The sequence below is a fragment of the Cervus elaphus genome, chromosome 13, assembly GCF_910594005.1.
Source record: "Cervus elaphus chromosome 13, mCerEla1.1, whole genome shotgun sequence".
Lineage (NCBI taxonomy): Eukaryota > Metazoa > Chordata > Mammalia > Artiodactyla > Cervidae > Cervus > Cervus elaphus.
The window spans coordinates 34,724,658-34,746,562 of NC_057827.1; the positions used below are offsets into that span (position 1 = coordinate 34,724,658).

A 21,905-nucleotide genomic window follows, 5' to 3' on the forward strand; every position below is an offset into this window, starting at 1 on the left:
GGAAAAGGTAGAGAAGCTTCGTGGAGGTGATGTTTGAGTGGTTGGGAAGGTCCCCTGGAGAAGGGAAAGGCTACCCACTCCAGTATTGTGGCCTGGAGAATTCCATGGACTGTAATAGTCCATGGGGTGTCAAAGAGTCAGACACGACTGAGCAACTTTCACTTTCAGAATGAGAAGAAAGCCTTTCCAAGTAGAGAAAGGGAAAGAGGCCCTGCTGGTTAGCACACAGGCCAAGATGCTCTAACAAGAAAACCAAAAATACGGGGGCTTAAACAAGGCGGGATTCATTTCTCTCTCGTGGAAGGACAGGTGGGACCAGCCATTTAGGCTCACATGGTGATGTGGGGCTGGTGGGGACCCAGCAGTGCCTCCATCTTGTTGCCCAGCCCTCTCTAATTGAACACACCTCCCCACCACACCTACACACCCATATGCTAGCCTTTGGGAAGAAGGAAAGAGGAGGAAGAGACTAATCCCTTAAAGCTCACAACTGAGAGGTGGGACACAGAGCTTCTATGCTTATAAGCCATTGGCCAGAACTTGCTCACTTGGCCACTCCAGATGCAAGGAAGACTGGGAAATGTAGTCTTTTTCTGGGTGGCCATAGTGAAATTACAATTATTGTATAAGGAAAAGAGAGAGATTGGGGGTCGGGGAGCAGTCTTTGCCACATGCAAAGACAAGGTACAGGAGAAAGAATTGCATGTTTGTAGGTTTGCAAGTGGTTGTGGCATGACAGGAGTGCAAGAGATGACTGGAGAGGGAGGCAGAGTTCTGAGTGTCCATTCCAGAATGTATCTGTGTTCAGTGTGAGCACTGAAGGTGCTGAGCCGGAGGCTGGCACTAGTGGTAACGCAGACCTGAGCTGGGGCACTCAAGGCGGGGCTGGGGAGGGCACATGAACCGAGAGACACTTAGGGGAAGACTTCCCGAGGAAGCAGACCCCTGGATTCTCAGCTCTGGAGTCTTCTCTGCTGATGGAAGCACGTAGGAAGAGCAATAACCATGCCCTCTTTTCTCACTTCCTCTTCCCAGACTGTTCTTCGGATTGTGGTGCTCGGGATCTGGGATTACATTGAAAACAAGATAGAGGTAAAGACCAGTGTCCCTCGCACCCCCCGACCCAGCCATCCTGGAAGCTGGAAACTGTCACTGTCCTGTCCGTCCCAGGGTGGGAGCCATCAACAAAGGCCAGCTCCCTCCCACACTGGACACACGAGTCTGTCCAGCTGTGCCTTTGGGTGGGTGGGGAGCGGAGACAACTGAGAAAGTTTCCAGCAAAAGAATATGGTCTAAAATATCTCCTTGAAGTTCTGCAAAATTTAAAAAGTTATTCTTGAATCATTTTGGGAAACTTCTGAAACGTGTTTGAAAACAAACCTACTCTTTAAAATGGCCCCGTGGTCGGAGAACAGAGTGAGGGAACCCTAGAAGTGCTTCTCAGCCTGGGTTTCTGCTGAGCAAACCAGTTGCTCTGTTTTATGTGAAAAGGGGGTGGAGTGTGATGGGTGGAGATGGGGTGCTGGGGAGTCTGGCTGTCCTTCAAGTTTGGTGCACACAGGACAAGGCAAGGAGGTCAATGTCTGCTACCCACTCCTTCCTTACCACCACCCTCTCCCCACCACCAACACACACTTTTTAGCCTCTTTGGGTCAAATGCTGGGAGCAGACATAGAGGCCTGGCCTGTGGAAGTCTCAGACCAAGGCCACGCTGGAACAGGCTGATGGCAGGGCAGGGCCCAGAGCTGAAGCTTAGGGTCCCCTCCTCTCTGAACTCTGCCTCCAGGCAGAGTAAGAGACTCAGCACCAGCCCTGGATGAAGAAGATGCAGGCTCTGGGCTTCCCAAGGGGAAGGGGCCTTCCTTCAGCCCCTGCTGCCACTGAGAGGTTCAGAGAAGCCAGCACAGGAACCCTGCAATGTGGAGGCAAGCCTGTCCCAAGAAGAGACAAGATGCTGGAGGCCGATGCTTGAAAAAGAAGCTTGGAACAGCCCAAAGCAGTCTGAACCAAGGCTGGCGATGGACTGAGGTCACTTGGAGGACAGTGCTCAGGAGCATGCCCAGCAGAGAGGCCCCTAAAGACCAGGGAGGATCAGGAGAGGTAGCTACGGATGGGGGGTGACCTTCAGAGGGGGCTGCAGGGCGTCATTGGCCAGTGCCAGCTGCCTTGCCTGACCTGGTCACTGGTTCCAGGACATTCAGGAAGGTGGCCCAGGGTGCTGACATCCACCTCCTCTCACAGGTGTTTGACGGGGCAGTGATCATCCTGTCCTTGGCCCCGATGGTGGCATCCACTGTGGCCAATGGGCCCCGGAGCCCCTGGGATGCCATCAGCCTCATCATTATGTTCCGGATCTGGCGGGTGAAGAGGGTGATTGATGGTGAGTGACCTGAAGGGGGTGAGCTGGAGGCAGGAAGGGCGGCACGGCCTCTGGGGTCGCGCCCTTGTCGGGGCAGCCTTTCCTCGGTTCCCACCCCCACGTCCCACCCCGCGAATACTGTGGGGCTTGACATCTGCTCAGGGAGCCAATCCAGGGTCCTTATCAAACTGGGATGTGAGCGGGTCCAGCTTCGGAAGGTCCACCCTGGGAAAGTGCTGGTGGATCGTCTCGTCCATCCTCTCCTTTCACAGGTGGGAAGGCTCAGGCCTGGAGGGAGGAGGGTCACACACACTTGAGCCACAAGTGGAGGCAGGACGCTCGAGGCCTCCCGATGCTCTCTTAGCCGTTCAGCCTCCCCCATCCGCACAGGCTCTGCTCTCAGCTCTGTCCCTGAGAACATCCGCTCCCTCCAGGGCACGAACAGCGCCTTCTGGCTCCTCTCTGCCAGCTGTGGACAGCTGGATACCCTCACACCGATGCATCCTGACAGCCCCCGTTGTGAATGCTCTTCCCAGCTGTTCCCCTTTGTCCTGACACGTCAGGCGTTGCGGAGCCACTGGGGGCATCATGATAGGGACGGGCTGTGTGAACGGATGGGGGTTGGTTTGCCACTCTCACCCTGGGTGTGAACTGGCTTCGGCAGAGACCCCGGGGACAGTGGGCCCGCTTGGGGCAGCCTCTGGGGCCTGGAGACAGGTCTCCGGGACTCATGGGCTGTCCTCGAGTTTGGAAGCAAACAGAAAAATTCTGATTTCTCTCGTCTGCATGATTCCTGCAAGTAGCCAGAGAACAGCTGGAGGTTGGGAGGCTGTGGGTGGAAAAGAATTTGGAGAGTTGAGACGCAGAGAGTTCTAGAACATAGTGGCAAAAGAGGCATGTGACGGAGGTTTCTGAAGGGTCTGGAAGGGCTGGGTTCTGAGAGGTGTGAGAAGAGTGTGAAAGGCAGAGGCCAAGGTCAGGTCAAGAGTTGATCCTGAGACTTCCCAAGAGCCAAGAGAACTGCCAGAGGAGGGGTCCGTGGGGCTGCCGCTGGCTGGGAACTCTCCAGGTTCTCCAATCCAGAGTCCAGGGTCTCTCCTCTGGGTCTCAATGTGTTTCATTTATAAGTAGGATTGACTGTGAGTAAGTAGATTCAGAATAGCAGTGACTTAAAATAGAAGCCTATTCCTCTCACATGAAAGCCTGCAGGTAGGCAGTCCAGGATCGTAAGGAGCATCCATAGTCATGGTCCCTGGTTCCTCCTGTTTTGCTGCTTTGCTGCACATAGCCTACTTTCCAAAGTCATTCCCATGGCCCAAGATGGCTGCTTCCGTGCCTGCTATCACATCCTCATTTCAGCCAATAGAAAGAAGGAAGAAAGGAATAAGATAAAGAGTCAAAAGGAAAGCCCCATCTGTCTTTTCTTTTTATACATCTTTACTCAAATACAGTTACATACCATAAGACTCACCCATTTAAAATGCACAACTCAATGGTTTTTAGTACATTCATAGAATTGTGCAAACATCACCAAAATTTAAGTTTGGAGCACTTAAAAAAATCACTTCAAAAAGAAACCCATTAGCTTCACTCCCCATTCCCCTCCAGCCTTAAGCAATTACTAATCTACTTTCCATCTCTATAGATTTGTTTCTTCTGAGCATTTCATTTAAATGAAATCATATGATATGTAGTCTATTGTATCTGCCTTCTTTCACTTAATGTTTTCAAGATTGATCCATGTTGTAGCATGTGTACACACGTGCTATGTTGCTTCAGTCAGGTCTGACTCTTTTGTGGCCCCATGGTCTGTAGCCCGCCAGGCTCCTCTGTCCATGGGATTCTCCAGGCAAGAATACTGAAGTGGGTTGCCATTTCCTTCTCCAGGGATCTTCCTGACCCAGGGATTGAACCCACATCTCTTTTGTTTCCTGCATTGGCAGGTGGGTTCTTTACCACTAGCACCACCCGGGAAGCCTAGGCATGCATCAGGACTTCATTCCTTTTTCTTGTGAAATGGTGACTGCAGCCATGAAATTAAAAGATGCTTGCTCCTGGAAGAAAAGCTATGACCAACCTAGACAGTATATTAAAAAGCAGAGACATTACTTTGCCAACAAAGGTCCGTCTAGTCAAAGCTATGGTTTTTCTAGTAGTCATGAACGGATGTGAAAGTTGGACTATAAAGAAAGTTGAGCGCCAAAGAATTGATGCTTTTCGACTGTGATGTTGGAGAAGACTCTTGGACTGCAGGAGATCCAACAAGTCTATCCTAAAGGAAATCAGTCCTGAATATTCTTTGGAAGGACTGATGTTGAAGCTAAAACTCCAATACTTTGGCTACCTGATGCAAAGAACTGACTCATTTGAAAAGACCCTGATGCTGGGAAAGATTGAAGGCAGGAGGAGAAGGGGTCAATAGAGGACGAGATAGTTGGATGGCATCACCGACTCGATGAACATGAGTTTGAGCAAGCTCCAGGAGTTGGTGATGGACAGGGAAGCCTGAGTGCTACAGTCCATGGGGTTGCAAAGAGTCAGACACGGCTGAGCAACTGAACTGAACTGAAGTGTTCCGTTGCATAGATATACCACATTTTATTTATCCATCTGTCAGCTGATAGACATTTAGGTTGCTTCCACTTTGGGCTGCTATGGATACTTATGTTCAAGTTTTTGTGTGGACATATGTTTTCATTTTTCTTACATTCCTAGGAATGGAATTACTGGGCCATGTGGTCACTCTTTGTTGAATATTTTGAAGAACTGCTGTTTTCCAGAGCAGCTGCCCCATTTTACATTCCCACCAGCAGTGTGGGAAGGTTCTAATATCTCCACTTCCTCATCAACCCCAGCTGCCTTTTAAGAAAGGCTTCTGGAAGCTGCTTCATGACACCTGCGCTTATATCCCATTGTCCAGCATGTAGTCTCACGGCTGCTCACAGCTGCAAAAGAGACTGGAAAATATAGTCCTCATACCAGGCAGCCATGCACATAGCCAGAATTGCAGAAAATCCCATGGACAGAGGAGCCTGGTGGGCTGCAGTCCATGGGGTTGTGAAGAGTCAGACACAACTGAGCGACTGAGCACATATGCAGAATGTCACTATGGAAAAGGAGGAAAATGAGTATCTCGGTCACAATGGCTTAGGGTTCTAGCTCTCTTATACTTTCTGGGTGCTGTTGGTACCTAGGTACCATGCCTGCCACTGCACTGCTAGATCTTCTGGGAACCACACCTGGGCCTGAACTTGGTGCTGGCTGGACGCTGGGACTGGCCCTTCCCCTCCCAGCCCCGCCACTGCCAAGCTCTTCATGGGGCTGTCTCTGTCTTGCAGCCTACGTCCTCCCGGTGAAGGTGGAGATGGAGATGGTCATCCAGCAGTATGAGAAGGCCAAGGCCATCCAAGACGAGCAGCTGGAGAGACTGACGCAGATCTGTCAGGAGCAAGGGGTAACGCATGGCCACGCTCAGTTCTGCCCGGGTCCATCCTGGGCTGAGAACACTAGTGGTGCCTAAAGTCCCCCAGGGTGTCAGAGCTGCAGGGGCCCTGTGGTCAGTGAGCTCCTCCGGCCCCTTCACAGACATATGGGGAGCCCAAGGCCCAGAGTCAGGAGACGTGTCTCTAAGGTCACTTGTGCCCAGCCAGGCCTGGACTCAGCCCCAATTCCCAGGCCAGGCTTCTTTTCATCTTGAGTGACCAGTCAGCTCTCCAGCCCGAACCGGCTGAGTCACCTTCTCAGTTATCAGGGTCTTCTGGGCACCGTGGTCTCTGAAAGGGGAGGGGAGACAGATTCTGTGTGCAGAGCTTGCCGGGCATCATGGTGGGCCAGTTGCCAGCCAGGACCCCCAGGCCCACCAGAGAGGCGTCAGCAGTGCCCTCCTCCCTCTGGGAACCAAGGAAAAGACTCAGAGACAGGGAGGGGCCCTGTGAGGCTGTGCTGAGGTGGGTGGGTGGGGTGGGGATGGGCAGCTGGGCCTGGAAGAGGGTCTGTCTAGGAATCCAGGCCTCACTCAAGGCCCATCTCTTCCCCTCCACCCCCTGTCCTCTGCACGGCTAACCAGAAGTAGTTTGGCCTTCATCCTGATGAGAGAGAGGAAATCTGGAATGTTAGCAGCAGCAACAGGGGGATCTGCTCAGGTTTAAATTTTATTTTTTAATTTGGCTGTGCCTGGTCTTAGTCGTGGCATGCGGGATCTAGTTCCCTGACCAGGAATCGAGCCCGGGTCCCCTGCATTGGGAGCAGAGTCCTAACCACTGGGTCACCAGGGAAGTCCCCAGATTTGAATTTTTGGTGGATCTTTCTTGCCACCCTTGGAGGACGGATGGGAGAGACAGGAGTGGAGATGGGAATGAAGCCTGGAAGAGGCTGTAGAACCACCAAGGGAAGCAGGCTCTGGGGTCAGGGAGACGACACCTCGAGCCTCATCCAGGACCTGGCCAGAGTGTGGTCAGGCAGCTCCCAGTCTGCTGTCTGATAGGAAAATGAATGCTCTGCTCAGCCACACTTGGCCACATGAAAGCCCTGCATCTGCTCTTCATAAATGCCTGGCCTCCCAGGCCGCAGAGAGCAAGCTGGCCCCACGAGCCTCACGTTAACAGCCCATGTGCCGCGTGGCTGAGGGGAAGCCCTGGCGGCAGCCTACCTCCCCTGCTTTCCACCACGACCCCGTCCTGAGCCCCCAGGGACCCCACATTCCTGCTGTCCTGGTTCACATCACCCACTCCATGTGGCCTCCTTCCCGGGGGTCTGGGCCGGAGGGAGACTCCCTTGGACTCCGCGCAGGAAAGAGCCCATAAATAAAGACAGATTCCCTCTAGGTAGTGACATCTGGAAAAGAGATGAACAGAAACAAACCATTTTAATTTAAAAAACACCTGAAGCCTGTCATCTGAGTTAAGACAGCAAAAAAGGGCCAGACGGGCTGGAATCCCAGGGGGCTGCCAGGAGGGCGGGAGGGGCTGGCCAGAGCCGAGGCTGGATTCTCCTCTCTCCCAGAGCTCGGCCCTGCCCGCTTCACAGGATGGAGTAGACAGACACTTCATTTTCAACTGGATTGTAAGACCAGGCTTGAGACTTGACTGGGCAACAAATGCCCTTAAAGAAATGTGAATGCTAGTTCATGGGATGTCAGGGGTGGCCAGATCCTTTGAGAGGAAAGTGATCGGAATAGTTAAGTTGTTGTGGACAGACCTGAGTGCAAAGCCATCTTGGCTACTTGTGGTTTTGGACACCAGTGAAACCTCTGTGGACCTTGGTTTTCCTAATCTGAAAAATGGGGCTAGTAATAAAAATCCTGGAAGGATGGCTGTGGGATTGTCTAGCCTAAAGCCCGGCACCTGACAAATAGTGACTCTATGAGAACTAACCCCTATTTCCCCACACACACCCATTTTACAGGTAAGAAAATTGAGGATTGGTGACTTGCCCAAGAGCACACAGCTAAGTGAGGGCTTTTAGAGCCAGGAGTAGATCCAGGTGTCCTAACCAAATGTCCTTCTTTCCCAGCCCACCTTGCTTAGGGTCTTGTTCCATGACATTTTCCTACCCAGGTCACTTCTCAGGGCTTGGTGAAAACCTTGATCAGGTTGAGCACCAGGGTGTCTTTAAATCACGGCCTGAGGACACCCCTTCTTTTGTGGGCACAGACCCAGCTCCCCTCAGCTCCCTCAATAGCTTCCAAAGAGTCTCTCGCTGCTGCTCCCCCCAACCCCACCCCACCCCATCCCAGGTCATTCTGTTCATCTTGGTCGCAAACTCTCTCTCTCTCCCGGCTGGAATTCTTAGGGTTCAATGAAGCAATTTCCAAAATAAATTCGTGTATTCTACCTAAGAAACTGAAATGTATCCAAAGTTCCAGTGAAATGTGTGGCATCACTTTGCATTCACCTTGCTCTCTCCCTGGCATGTATTTGCATAACCATTCGCCAGCTCTTCTTTTTCAGAACAGTTTTAGACTTATAGGAAAATTGTGACAGTATCACAGAGTTCCCATATGCGCTCTACCCCATTTCCCTATTGTTAACATCTTACCCTAACATCATGCTTTTGTCACAATTAATGCACCAACATTCATATGTTGTTATCAAGGTCCGCACATTGTTCAGATTCGGTTTTTATCGAATGTCCTTGATCTGTTCCAGGATACCATATGACAATGAGTCATCATGTCTCCTGGGGCTCCCCTTGGCTCTGAAAGTCCCTCAGACCTCTCTTGTTTGTGGGGGCCTGGACAGTTTGGGAGAGTTGGTCAGGCGTTTTATAGCGTGTCTCTCTGTTGGGTTTTGACTCGTGGCTTTCTCATGATTCGACTGGAGTTCTGGGAGTTTGGGAGGGAGACCGCAGAGATCCGATGCCATTCTCATCCCATCACATCAAAGGTAATACTGTCACTCTGACATCACCGTGGGTGTTCACCCTGAGCACCTGGCTGAGGCCGGGTGTGTCGGCTCTCTCACCAGTCAAGTGACTCTTTTTAAAATTCATCGTCACTTTTTAAGAAAGCTTAAGTTGCTTCTCACGGTGACCCTGTGGAGACGATGGGTGACATGGTTTGCCAGTTTCTTGCAGGAACAGTTTGTACATTTTCTCTTCTGTGCCACGTGGCAGCCCACTTCTTACCACGTGGCCACACCCCAGTGGCCCGGAACCTCCTTGTGTTGTAGACGAGGGGCCCCTGGATTTGGCAGGTGGGGGAACCTGAGGCCAGTGAGGGATGAGGATGGAAGAGGGTGTCTTATGGCTCATTCCGGTCCTTTCCCCTGGACCACACTGGCCCTCTGGTCTTCCCAGGGAGACAGGATTCAGTGCTGCCCTCAGTCCCACATCGTTCCTGGCCTCTGGGCTTACCTTACCCTTAGCAGATTCCTACGAGGAGCCCAGAGGGGCCAAGCCGGGGGGAGTGACGGGGGTACACTCTGTGGCCGGCCTCACCTTCCTCCAGCCCTGGCTGGCCTTCTGCCATTTTCCTCCAGACGGCTCATTACTGTGATGGAAGCATGTCCCCTCAGCCCCTTGCATTCAACAGTCCTTTGGCTGGAAGGTCATTCCCATTTACTTTTCTTTTGCTCTCTCTGTGGATTCTGCTCTTTGCTTGTATGTCCACCCAGAGCTTTGCTAGGCATCCATCTGTACACCAGTGGATTCCAGAGGAGGGGTGCTAGGGACCGTCCTTCAGAGAGATGGTGTGCACTTTTTGTCCTTCTCTGTAAACGGCTGCTTCAGAAATCAAAGGTATTTTCGAAGCAGGGGTTAAATCAGTGCAATGATATATTCTTCCTATTCGTCATATGAAACCACCTCTGAGGTTTTAGTGCATCCCTGCCTGGCCCCTTGCTCTCATTCCAAAACATATTTTGAAGTCCCCATTGTACCTGCTCTTTGTGCTCTAAGCCTTGCAACAACCGTTGGCCCCCAGTAATATGATCCAACTCAGAGCCCTGTGGAAGTTTGTTTCTCTTCCCTGCTGGGCCCTGTGGGACCAGCGAAGTTCTACTTCCTCAGCACCATCCACCCTGAGATCACTGGCAAGAGACCTAAGGAGGTGGGGCTCAGTCTTGGGTGACTTGGGGCCAGCCTGCAAGGCAACCAATGGAACTCAAGGCAGCCAAGGAGCCCCTTAGGACAGCCTCAGACCTGCGGCAAGCGGCAGGCTCCTAAAGAAGAGTCCTGTATGAGGGCAGCTTGCGGGGTGGGGGGCCATCCTCTCTCCCAGGGAGTCAGCAAGAGGAATTCTGACCTCAGCTACATGGATCACTCCCTTCACCCCTGAATCTCAGGATCCTCATTGGAGAAATGGACGAAACAAGGCTTGTATCACAAGGATGCTGTGAAGTTCAGATTAATTCAAGTAGTATAGAAAGTCTGGTCCACTGACGTCTCTCAGTAAATGTGAGAGAGAGAGAATAAAAACAATACTAAATCATTTATATAATGGTGACTGTTTACAAATGCACTGCCACGTGTTTTAGCTCATCTTGACTTTGATGGTCAGAGTTGGCAGGCTTGGTATTATTAATCCTTTTATAGATGGAAAGACTGAGGCTGAGAGAGACGGCGGCTTGCCCAGGGTCTCACTGTTTGTCATGGAAGGAAGGGCCGGGATGGAACTCCAGGCTCTGTGTTCATTTTCCTACACCACAAACAGGGCATCTGTACAAGTCTGTTAGAATGAGTAACAGCACCTGCTCCGTCACACAGATCCGGACATCCAGTGGCCTAACACAGGAGGAGCGTACTTGTCCCCCACCCCCCACTGCAGCCCAGAGCCGGGTGGGGGTACAGGGACACTGTGTCACAGTCTGGCCTCCAGGCTCTTCCATGTCATGGCTGCTGCTTATTCTGAGTGTCAGGAGTGTTCTCCTTTCAGCCAGGGGTTAAGAAAGGGAGGGTAGAGAACTGTGCATAGACGATTTTTACTGCCTGGGCCTAAAAGCGGTGACTTTGCTTCTGCCCCCGTTTGATGGTGGACTCAGTTACACATTCATACCTAAGGCGCCAGACCCCCACAACAGTAGGCTGTGCGTCTGCTGAAAACAGTCACCTGCACAGCCGCCTGTAGGCCCACAGTGTTTCCTAACTCCCTTCCCCACTTCCCAATAGCAAGAGGAGCAGTCACAATGATCAGTTCTCCCTGGATGATGCAGGTCCCCCTGGCCTGTCTCCTGAAGAAATCTGGACCCTAAGGGATAGACATTCCCGGTGGAAGCAGGGGGAAGGGGTTCTCTCCTCGTTCTGGAGGTGGCATTTGCTGCTGGCTAATTCTAGAGAACCCCCGTCTTTTCTTGCAGAGACCAGAGCCCCCCAGCTCAACACAATAGTCTTTGTTACCCGGATTATTCAAGATCTCCAACAGTGAGAAGGAAAGTGTTTTTTTTTTTTTTTCCAAACATGGGAAGTGATTTGTAAAACAGCCGATAGCTTTAATGACAAGCCTATTTAGCTGATAAAATTAGCCATCAGAGGAATAACTTATGTTATCCTTTTGCCATAATTTAAATTTATGGCCAACTACCAGTCATCTTCACAGTGGATAGAAAGGGGCCAAGGTCGGATTCAGCATCACCCTGCTCCTAAATCATTAGTTTGCAACTGTCTCCTGAGTTTTATTGTTACCAACAATGGTGAAACTAATGGAAATAAACATTGGATGCCATCCCAATAGCAGATGGGTTTGAAGGCAGGGCAGTCTGTGCAGACAGCCCTAATAGGATGGAAGAAAATTATTGCTATTGCATTAGATACCATCGAGCTTCTGGCCAAAGTGTGCATTGATCAGGCCAAGGCCATGTCAGTTGTACTCCACAAACCAGACCATTAAAGGCAGAGATGCGCTGGGTGTGCCCGCCCTGCCGCCCCGGGGGTCTGGCCCCGCCTGGGCGTGCATTAAAAGCCCAGCCCAATGGAAGGGGACTGACTCACTCCAGTAATGCACGCTGAGGGCTTCCTTGTGGATCCCAGCTGATTTGGTCAGGTTATCTGATTAGAAATACTTAGCTCATGATGTGCATTAAGAAGGGCGGTGACTGCACTTTCATTCTTCCTGAGTCACACGATGGTCCTTTTGTCCCCACTGCACCAGTTTGCCAGTGAGAAATTTGCTTCATTTTGTCGTCAAAGCCACCATGTGCTTTCTCTCCCAGAGGCCCAGGCCCACGTGCTACAGGTGTTTCTCCTTACCTGCCCTTTGATTACAGGGCATCACGGTTTTTATATTTCTCCTCCTTGAGATTCTTCTCAGTTTCTTGAATTTCTGGGTCGATGTTTTTCATTAGATTTGCAAAGGTTTGGACCATCATTTCTTCTTTTTAACGTTTATTTATTTGACTGTGCCCGATCTTAATTGCAGCACATGGGATCTTGAGTTGCGGCATGTGGGTTCTAGTTCCTGATCAAAGATGGAACCCAGGCCCCCTGCATTGGGAGTGCGGAGTCCTAGCCACTAAACCAGCAGGGAACTTCCCCAGTGATCTCTTTATGTATTGCTTCGGCCTCATCCTATCTTTTTTCTCCTCTGGAACTCTAATTGCATGTTAGACTTTCTGATCGTATCTTTCTTATACCCTAATCTCTTCCCCCATTCTCTCTCTTTTTTCTTTTTCTGACTGTAAGTCCTAATATTTTTTTTTATAGATCTATCCTCAGGTTCAACATCCCTGTCTTCTACTGTGTCCAGTCTGCTGTTAAACGCATCAACTGAGGACTCAATTTCAGATATTGTAGATTAAGGTTCTAAAATTTTCATTTAATTCTTTTATAGGTTCTGTTCCTCCACTGAAATGTTGCATCCATTTTATCCATCTTTCCCCCTCCCTTCTCTAACATATTAATCACAGTTTTCAAAGCCCTTGTCCATTAATTCAAATATTTAAATAGGTCAGCTTCTGTGCAGATCCTAAGCAGCGTCTTAACTGGTTTATGATTTGATAATCAATCACTTTTTTCTACTTGTTTGCATGAATAGTAATTCTTATTGTCTGTGGAATGCATTGTTGATGCATTTTAGAGGTTCTGGATTATGTTATCCTCTCTGTAAAGAGTTAGCTCTCTGCAGTTGGGCATTCGCATGAAAACAGGGCGCTGCCTAGGTGGTTCAGGGGTAAAGAACCCACTTGCAATGCAGGAGACACAAGAGACATGGATTCAAACCCTGGGTCGGGAAGATCCCCTGGAGAAGGGAATGGCAACCCACTCCAGTGTTCTTGCCTGGAAAGCCCCATGGACAGAGGAGCCTGGTGGGCTACAGTCCACAGGGTCACAAGGAGTCAGACATGACTGAGCACACACAGCATGCAGCATAGGAGCACAGGATGGTCCTGAAGATGCGCCAAAAGTTACCTGGCACTTGCGATTTTTCCCTCCCAGTTAGAATCCCAGAGCCAGGACAGAGCTTATCATAGACCAGAATTCAGCTGCTCCATTAGCCTTATTTAACACACAGTGAAAATGAGGCCCAAAGAGGAAAAGAGACTTAACCAAAGTCAGAGTGAGGCCAGAGAAGGAGGTGACAGAGGACAAGATGGTTGGATGGCATCACCGACTCAGTGGCCATGAGTTTGAGCAAGCTCTGGGAGATGGTGAAGGACAGGGAAGCCTGGCGTGCTGCAGTCCATGGGGTCACAAAGAGTCAGACACGACTGAGCGGCTGAACAAGAACAACAGAGTGAGGGGTGGTGATGGGCTCCTGCCTCCAGCTCTAGCTGTTTTCCCACCTGGGAGCCTCCTGCCCTTTTCTGACCCCTGTTACCATTAAGCTCCTCATATTCTGTTGGGTTGAGTTACTTCCATCTCTCCCATAAAGCTTCAAGTTCCCTGACCAAGGTCTGTGGGGCTAGAAGCCAGAGGCGTGGGTTCTGGACCCAACATTGCTTCTATTGTACCATGTGGTCTGAGCCTTTACCCCATCCTGTCCCCTGGCACAAACGCCTCCTTCCCGTCTCAGGGCCTTAGTTTTCCCATCTGACTAACGAGGCCCTGATATCCTAGGACCCCTTGACAACTCTTCATCAACTGGGGAAGCACACGTGGCCATGTTCAGGAATGCGGATCAGGAGCCAGACTCTGAGGGTCCCAGCTAGAACATCTGAACAGTCCTCTGGGCTGTCACGGCCAGTGGCCAGAGCCGAGAGCCGATGCAGCCCATCTGTAGTGTCTCCTCTGCGAGGGGTCAGTCATTTCTCTTTAGGGCGAGCACTCAGAGCATCCAGCCACCCCACACTCTCTGGGTAAACAGCTTGTAATAACCTGTCCCCAAAGCAGGTTGCCCTCTCCCTCATCCGCATTCTAATCCCTCCCCATGCTGACACTTTCGCTTCCTAAACAGTTCTCATCTCCTTCTCACTGTCTCTACTCTAGTCCAGATTCTGGTCATCCCTGGCCCGGACCGCTGCAGTAGTCTCCCAGCTCGTATTCCCATGTCTGTCCTGGATTATGTCTGTCCAGTTCATTTTCCTCTCTGCTTTCAGCACAGTCCTTTCAAAATGCTCAGCTGAATCACCACCCTACCACCTCCACCACCCCACCTTTCTCTTTAAAAGACTTCAGTGGTTCACTGTTGCTCTTTAAATAAGGGCCAAAGTCCTTAGAACCACTTACCATGCTCCACGGCTGTGTGCCTGGTGTGGCCCCTGCAGACCTCCTCACCGCTCTGCCCTCCCAGTCTCTGCCTCCCGGACACACCACCTATACCACAGGTGCCCCCCAGAGCTAGCCTTCAGGACTCTCCTAAGAGATGCGTTCCTTGTGCAGCAGATAGCCCCTATCCCTGGGACCAGCCAGGACTCACTGGGAGAGGCATTTTCATTCCAGTATACATAACAGAATTTTAACATCACCCTCACCAGGCTTTACCTGACTTCTTAGTGAATGGATGAATAAATGAATGACTAGAACTACCATACACTCGGGGTGCATATTTTTAGCTTAAAACTTATTTCATTGTGCATTCCTATGTCTGCATATATGGGCTTGGGGCTGGGCAAGCTCTGGCCTCTGGCTGTCTGGCCTGAATTCCAGTGGAACACTCATGGGCAGCTCTGTATCAATTACAAGTTATCAATAATGCATCTGTTCAGAGTGGCCTTGGAGGCCATTAGCTAGGACCGCCGGCCCTGATGAGCGGCCTTGGAGAAAGCAGGCTGGGTACGCCCATGGGAAGTTCAGATCAGCTGGGGCTGGAGGGCCTCCTAGCCCCAGCAGAGCTAAGGAGGGTTGCCTAATGGGTCCTCCATGACATCTGAGACCTGCTGCGAGAAGGGTGGCTCCAGCCAGCTCCCTCTGCACAGACTACCCTGTAACAAGCCAGCCTTGCTTTCTCACTTCCTGAGACCAGTGGCGCCATCTGAGTACTGGGTTGTTAAGATCCAGGTCTGAGCCTAGCCTGAGACCAGAGTTGGAGCCCAGTGTGTGATCAGGTTGGCCTCTCAGTTCGTGACTTGGGTCAGGGCTCAGTATGTGACAGACTTGGGGCTCACTCTGTGAGCAGGATCAGGACTCAGTGTTGGGGCTCAGACTTTGTCTCAGCTTTGGGTCAGGATCAGGACCCAGTTTGTGGCTGGTGTTAGGACTCAGCCTGAAAACACAGAATTGGGCAAAACTGACTAGTTTCACACATTCATGTATTGATTCCCTCAGCAATATTTATTGAGGGCCTTCTGTGTACCAGGCAACAAGACAGGCAAGACCCCTGCTCTTGCAGAGATTATCTTCTATATTTTATTCTTGTGTAGATTATATTCTACATTCCTGCTCTAACAGAGGGCCAGTTGTGAAGGTTTCTTCCCTGTTCTGCATAACATCATGTTGGTAGTTTGGAAGTGGTCATGGTGGATTTACCAGAGATTAGCATGCACTGTAAATCAGGCCTCTTTTTATTTTTTTAATGCCTGCACACCACTACAGGTGAGAGGAACACCCATAGACAATTTTCGAAGAACATGGTGGAGTGACCACACATGTTTATCTGATCTCCTTCTCCAAATTCCACTAAGATGGTGGTAAAGAAAAAAAGAATCATAAACAGATAAGAATTAAGAAATCCTTTAAGTCCTGTCCATCAGGACAGAGAGGAGAGAGAGAATTCTGTGGATTTGCGGGAAGTGGAGAGAGAGAGCAAGAAAGTGGTAACTGATCTCAAAGAGAGGAGGATCTATCACTAACGGAGTGTGTGAAGAGGTGGCTAGTGAAGGAAATGGGCTAATTCCCCCTCAGAACCCTGGAGAGTTTGGAAGGAAGGGGTGAGTGTGAAGCCGACCATAGGGGAGAGGGGTGGGCTAAAAGTCTGTACACGGGCTATCTGAACCCTCTAGGTCCCCTTGCAAATCCTGCACAGTCAGGAGACCACGCTCCCCCATCACACAAGAGACAAGAGTTTCATCCTCTGGAGAAACTGAACCAGAGGGGTCTGCGAGTGGGCACTAGGTGAGGCACACCCTGGGAATTAGGTCAATGTCCTTTCATCTCATGGCCGGACCCTCAGCCCCATTTCCCTGCTCTGCTCTCAGCACACAGGCGGCCAGAGGCGTGTCCTCAGGCTGGAGGCTGATGAACTCTACCCAGACCTGAGTGGTCCTTGAGACAAAACCTGTGAACACTGCCATTGACAAGTTGTCCCAATGTCAGTTTGCTGCCCAGCCACTCTAGTGTTAGTGAATCCTTGAATTGTGTTTCACTTTCATCAAAGGAAAAATAATAAAACATTAAAATAAATTTAAAAAAAACAATCAGAAGGTGCTAAGTGCAATGTAGAGAATTCAAACAGGGTAATGGGATGGAGTGGCTGGGTTAGGGGTCCGGGAAAGCCTCCAAGGAGGGGAGGATCAGCCATGTGATATGGGACCAGAGGTCTCTGGGGAGGTGATCCTGAGACCAACACAGGCTTAGTGTGTTTAAGGAGTTTTGAGAAGGTGTCCCAGTGAGAGGTTAAGGGAGAAAGGGTGAGAGGAAGTGGGCCAAGTAAACGGAGTCAGAACTCACACCTGCTCTGTAAGTCAAGGGTGAAAAGCTTGGGTTTTCTCCCACCCAAGGGGAGATATGACAAGCGGGTGACATGATCTGATCTGCGTTTATGAGAACCCCTCTGGCCCCTGTTGGAGGATGGATAGTAGAGGATGTGGGGCTGCAATCATCCAGGTGAGAGTTGGCCGTGGAGGTGTGGGAGGTGGGTAGATTTGGGGTAGCCCTTTGGGAGCTGGACTTGAGGGCAGAGTGGATGGCAAGGATACTGGAAAGTGAGGAAGCAAGGGAGGAGGTTACATTTTTGGCCCCAGCTAAAATGAGATGAAAGCACCTGAGGAGCAGCTGTGAGGACAGAGTGAACAGTCCTGTTTAGACTAGGTTGAGTGTGTGGTATCTGTGACCCAGTTCTGTTGCTGTCGGGCAGGCAGCTAGAGGTGTGACCTGACATTTCAGGGAGGGGCAAAGGCTGGAGGTTGGAATCATGAGCAAGCAGGTAATCTCCTAGGTAGGGAGCTAACCCCCAGCTTCAGGTCTTTGGGGGTTTGACTGGAGGTTGTGGGGTTGTGCAAGAGTGATGCAATGTGTGTTTGGAACACTAGGTGGCAGTGAAGACTCTCCTTCCTCCTGAGTCCGCAGCCAGGCCGTTGAGAGTCAGACCCAAACTTTGCCTTCACCCAGATGACCCAGGAGGGCCCCAGAGTGTGAACAGCCATCTCAGCCACAACCCCAAGAGGCATCTGAAAGCCTCTCTAGGAAACTTTCCCCAACAACAAAAATTTAAACCAAAATAAAAATGTATGATGCCTTTTACAAAGCCTTTATGAAGAGCTCTGTGAGGTGATAACCCCCATTTTACAGAGACAGAAACCAGCCACATGGCAGTAAAGCCGCAGGGTTGGGACCAGAGCCCAGTCCTGTCTGACCAGCGCTCGGAACACCTCGGAGAAGGATGTGGGCGCTGCTGGAAGAGGAGTGGGTCGGGCACAGACCAGCGAGCACGCGATGCCATGATGGGCTTCCCTGGCAGGTTATCGCTGGCCCTGGATATTGTGGGGTTTCCAGTCCTCTGCTAAACATCGGTGTAAGACACCTGAATAAGGTTCTCATTTTTTGGGTCACACTTTAGACCAGTAACTAGAACAGGATTCAAGTCCGATGTTCCCCGACTCCTGCGATGCATATTTTTTTTTTTTTTTTTTGCAAACCACCATTGTGTTCCTCTTAACGGCCATCTTGTCCTCACGACACAGTATCGGAGATGGGACACGGGAACATATTTTATTACTTGGAAAAGCCTCCATAAACGTCAGGGACTCTTGCCATTAGTGCCGTTGGGAGATTTATAAAGGAACGCCCCCTTCCAGCCTTTGGAGGCTCAGTGCCTTCCTCCCCGCTCTCCCAAAATGAAAGCGCCCAGACATCTCGCAGGGCCTGGGTCCCGGTGCCGCCCACCGCCCACTGCCCACTGCCCACCGCCCACCGCCCCTCTCCTTCTTGCAGTTTGAGATCCGGCAGCTGCGGGCGCACCTAGCGCAGCAGGACTTGGACCTGGCGGCGGAGCGCGAGGCGGCGCTGCAGGCCCCGCACGTGCTCAGCCAGCCGCGCAGCCGCTACAAGGTGGTGGAGGCCGGCACGTGGGCCGAGGAGACGGCGGCCGAGAGCGTCGTGGAGGAGCTGCAGCCCGCGCAAGGTGAGTCGGCCGGCGCCTCCCCAGCCCCGCCGTGGGGAGCTCCCTCCCCGCCCCCGGGGTCTGCGCACAGCCACAGCATCCGGGAGCTGGAGCACGTCTCCTGATGGGACTGTGTCCCCATGTCAGCCCACAGTTTTGGGGGGGGAACCCTAGTTTAGTGCTCCCCGGGACTGCCTTTCTCGGCCGCAGAGAAAGCGTTCAGTCAAGTTGCCTTGATCCGACTTCGACATGATCTCAGTGGCCTGTAGTGTAGTGACCTACACTTGCCTGCTTTGAGTGTGTTGCCTCCCCATTCCTCGCGGCAGCTTGCAGGAGACTTTCCTACTTTATGGGTGAAGGGACTGAGCCCCAGAAAAGTCGTCCAAAGGTGCAGAGCTAGGTTTCCAGCCGGGTGCCCTCGGGCTTTCCTATTGGGCTGCCCCTACTCCCGACCCCCAGGACCCAGATAGTAAGGGGCCTGGGGCCAGAACAGCCGAGAACCTAAGCCTTGAGGATGGTGGTAAATTGATGGGCCGGTGATGCTGGTGGAGATGGGGGCCTTGGCCATACCGTAGGGCAGAGTTCTCTAGAGAAGACCAGCTGTGTCACCTTGTAGTGGGGACTTAACCTTTCTGGGTCTTGGTTTCACTAGCTGTCAAATGGAATGATGCTGAGCCTTCCTCACAGGTTCCTCTGAGGCCCCAGGAAGCAGGTGCAAGTGGCTTTCAGAATTGCAAAGTAGTCCTGCAAATGTCAGGTGGTGTTATTTTGTGATTGGGGTGGAAATACCCCTACATGGTGATGCAGCTGTCAGGTTTGGGCCTTTATGGGGTTTGGGGAGGCTGTGTTCTGACGGGCTCAGGCCAGGACTTGGCCTGCGCAGGGGCCAGCAGGGGAGATCTGCAGCCTCGTTAGAGCCCCCAGGGCAGCCTGGATGCAGGTTCCCCTCCCCAGGCACCCTTGCTGCTCTGGTCTGAGTCTACCCTGCCCTGACTTGCACCTGAAAATGCTGTTGCTAAAATGATGGCTAAGGGATTTCTTCACTTTACCAAGATAGGTTTTTTTAAAATATTGACTTCCCCTAATAATTCAGAATACATTTCTAGGACCACCTTTTTGACCTAAAGATAAGGGAACTACCCAAATGCCTCCAAGAGAAGCTTTTTACAGTGTGATTTCATTCCATCCTCACACCTCTTTTCTGTCATATGGAGGGAGGCCCAAAGAAATCAAGAGAACTTCATGGGGTCACATGGAAATGGAGGTGCTGGACTCAGCTAACTGCAGCTTGATCTAGGACCCTCTTCACTTTGGGGTGCTCTATTCCCCTCACCAGGGCAGTAACAGCCAGGCAGGGCTGGGCAGGGTGGGAGGCAAGAAGCCAGAGCTCCAGACTCTGCCACTCCCCAGCTCTGCCACTTTGGGTCTCAGTGCTCCCTTCTGTAAAGTGGGCTCATAACTCCGGCTCTGTCTGCCTCACAGCAAGTCTGGGGAACTGGTGGACGTGAGAAAGCTCTGTAGGCTACACGGTGCTGTGAACAGGTTTGGGGGAGTAGGGTGATTGCTATTATGATCTTGTGAGAGACCTTCCATCCTTAGAACTTTAGAAGTTGGGGGGCTCAGGACTTCTGAGTCTAGCTCTTCAGCTGACGTGTTAATCCCATCTAGAACCCCTGCCAAGAGGTTTACCAGCTTCTAAGAACAGGTACCTGGAACCTCCCAAGGAAGCCCAGGCCAACCCAACTTCACATGACTCTGCCTGTTAGAAAATACTTCCTCAGATGGAGCCAAGGTCTGCCCCTGGCACCCACCTCTCCCACCTGGATGAAGCTTTTATGTCTCCCAGCTGAGACATCCTTTTGGAAACTGGCCTCTGGGTGCCTTCTCCTCCAGGGACTGTCACCTGCATCCCCACAGCCACTCCTCAGGGGACACAAGCCCTCCAAGTTCTTGCTGTACAGTCCCTCCCTGAGCATTCCAGTGTTTCCGTCCCTCTCAGAGTGACATCTAGAACTAAGCACGCTTCTCGGGGAGCTGCAAGACCAGGTCAGAGTGTTATGGGGCCACGCCTGCTTTTTTTGTTCTGGACACAAGACCCCTGTGACTGAGCCTTGTGGTGGCTGCCTGGCCTCAGCTCACAGATGAGCCAGGTCATGGCTCTGTTGAGCCCTGGAACCTCCCTGCAGCCCATCCTTGACTTTCTATATGCCCATGCAGAGTTTGACATTCATTTGTGTTCAGTTATAGCCTGATTCCTGCCTTTACTCTGGGTTTCCAGGGCTTTGTAGGTTCTACTCACAACTCATCATCGATCCTGCTGGTTTTACTGCCTACATATATTTTGAAACATTCCCGACTTTTCGTTTGCATTGTTCAGCCTCCCTCTTTCTGGACCTCATCTGCTTCCTTGACCTCAACTTTGCCCCCATGGGTGCCCTCTTCACTCCTCCCCCCCACCCCAACACACACACACACACACACACACAGTGATCTTCCATAATCTTTCATGTCACTCTCTGACTTAATACCTTGGCTGGTTATTTGCTTGAGCTGCCGAAACAAAGTCCTGCAAACTGGGTGGCTTAACCAACAGAAGTTTCCTGTCTCTGAGTTCTGGAGGCTGGAAGTCTGGGATCAGGGTCTTGGCAGGACTGGCTCCTTCTGAGTTGCGAGGGAGCATCTGCTGCTGCCTCTCCCCCGGCTCCTGGCGCGTTGCTGGTAACCCTTGGTGTCCCTTAAAGAAGCATCACCCTGACCTCTGCCTTCTCTTCACATGCTGTCCTCCCTGTGTGTGCGTCTGTGTCCAGATTTCCCTTTTTACAAGGACCCTAGTCGTGTTGTGTCTGGGGCCCACCCTACTCCAGTATATGACCTCATCTTAACTAATTCTGTCTACAACAATCTCATTTCCAAATCAGATCACATTCTGAGGTCCTGTGGGTTAGGATTTCAACATATGACTTTGGAGGCGGAGGACCTGGTGACTCAGCTTGTAACAGGTGGCATGTAAGGCCCTTGATATTCTTGTCCCAGGCTGCCCCCTCCCACCCCCTGCCATCTCATCTCCCTCCACTCTGCACTCCGTCTTCACTTTCACTCTGGCTGAGTGAAGCATCTCTGCATTTGGAGAAGTGTTCTGTGTAGTAGTAAGTCCCTGAGGCTTTCCACATGCTGTTCACTGGCAGGACAGGCCTGCCTGCCAAACTTCTTTTCATCCTTCAAACCCGTCTCAGAGTCAGCTCCCGGTCACCATGTCCTTCCCTCGAGACCTTATATGAACCCCTGCTTGCCAGGTCACCCCCGCATTTTATCTTCGGAGCCACACCTGGCCCTTGGCAGGCTCCCCATAGAGTGATCTACATGGAATATAGTCTGCAAGCTCATAGCTGATTGCAGAACAGAACAGATCTGTGGACATGG

General features: G+C 51.4%; 1 protein-coding gene across 4 annotated transcripts in view; it reads left to right on the forward strand.

The window, feature by feature from the left end:
* TMEM266 (transmembrane protein 266) overlaps positions 1 to 21,905 on the forward strand; it is a 123,557-nt gene that overhangs the window by 90,210 nt on the left and 11,442 nt on the right. For all 4 annotated transcript variants that reach the window (XM_043921847.1, XM_043921848.1, XM_043921849.1 and 1 more), the window contains 4 exons: positions 1,036 to 1,092; positions 2,242 to 2,380; positions 5,698 to 5,813; positions 18,317 to 18,506. In XM_043921847.1, coding sequence (XP_043777782.1) covers positions 1,036 to 1,092; positions 2,242 to 2,380; positions 5,698 to 5,813; positions 18,317 to 18,506 — 502 coding nt within the window. The remainder of the gene's footprint in view (positions 1 to 1,035; positions 1,093 to 2,241; positions 2,381 to 5,697; positions 5,814 to 18,316; positions 18,507 to 21,905) is intronic.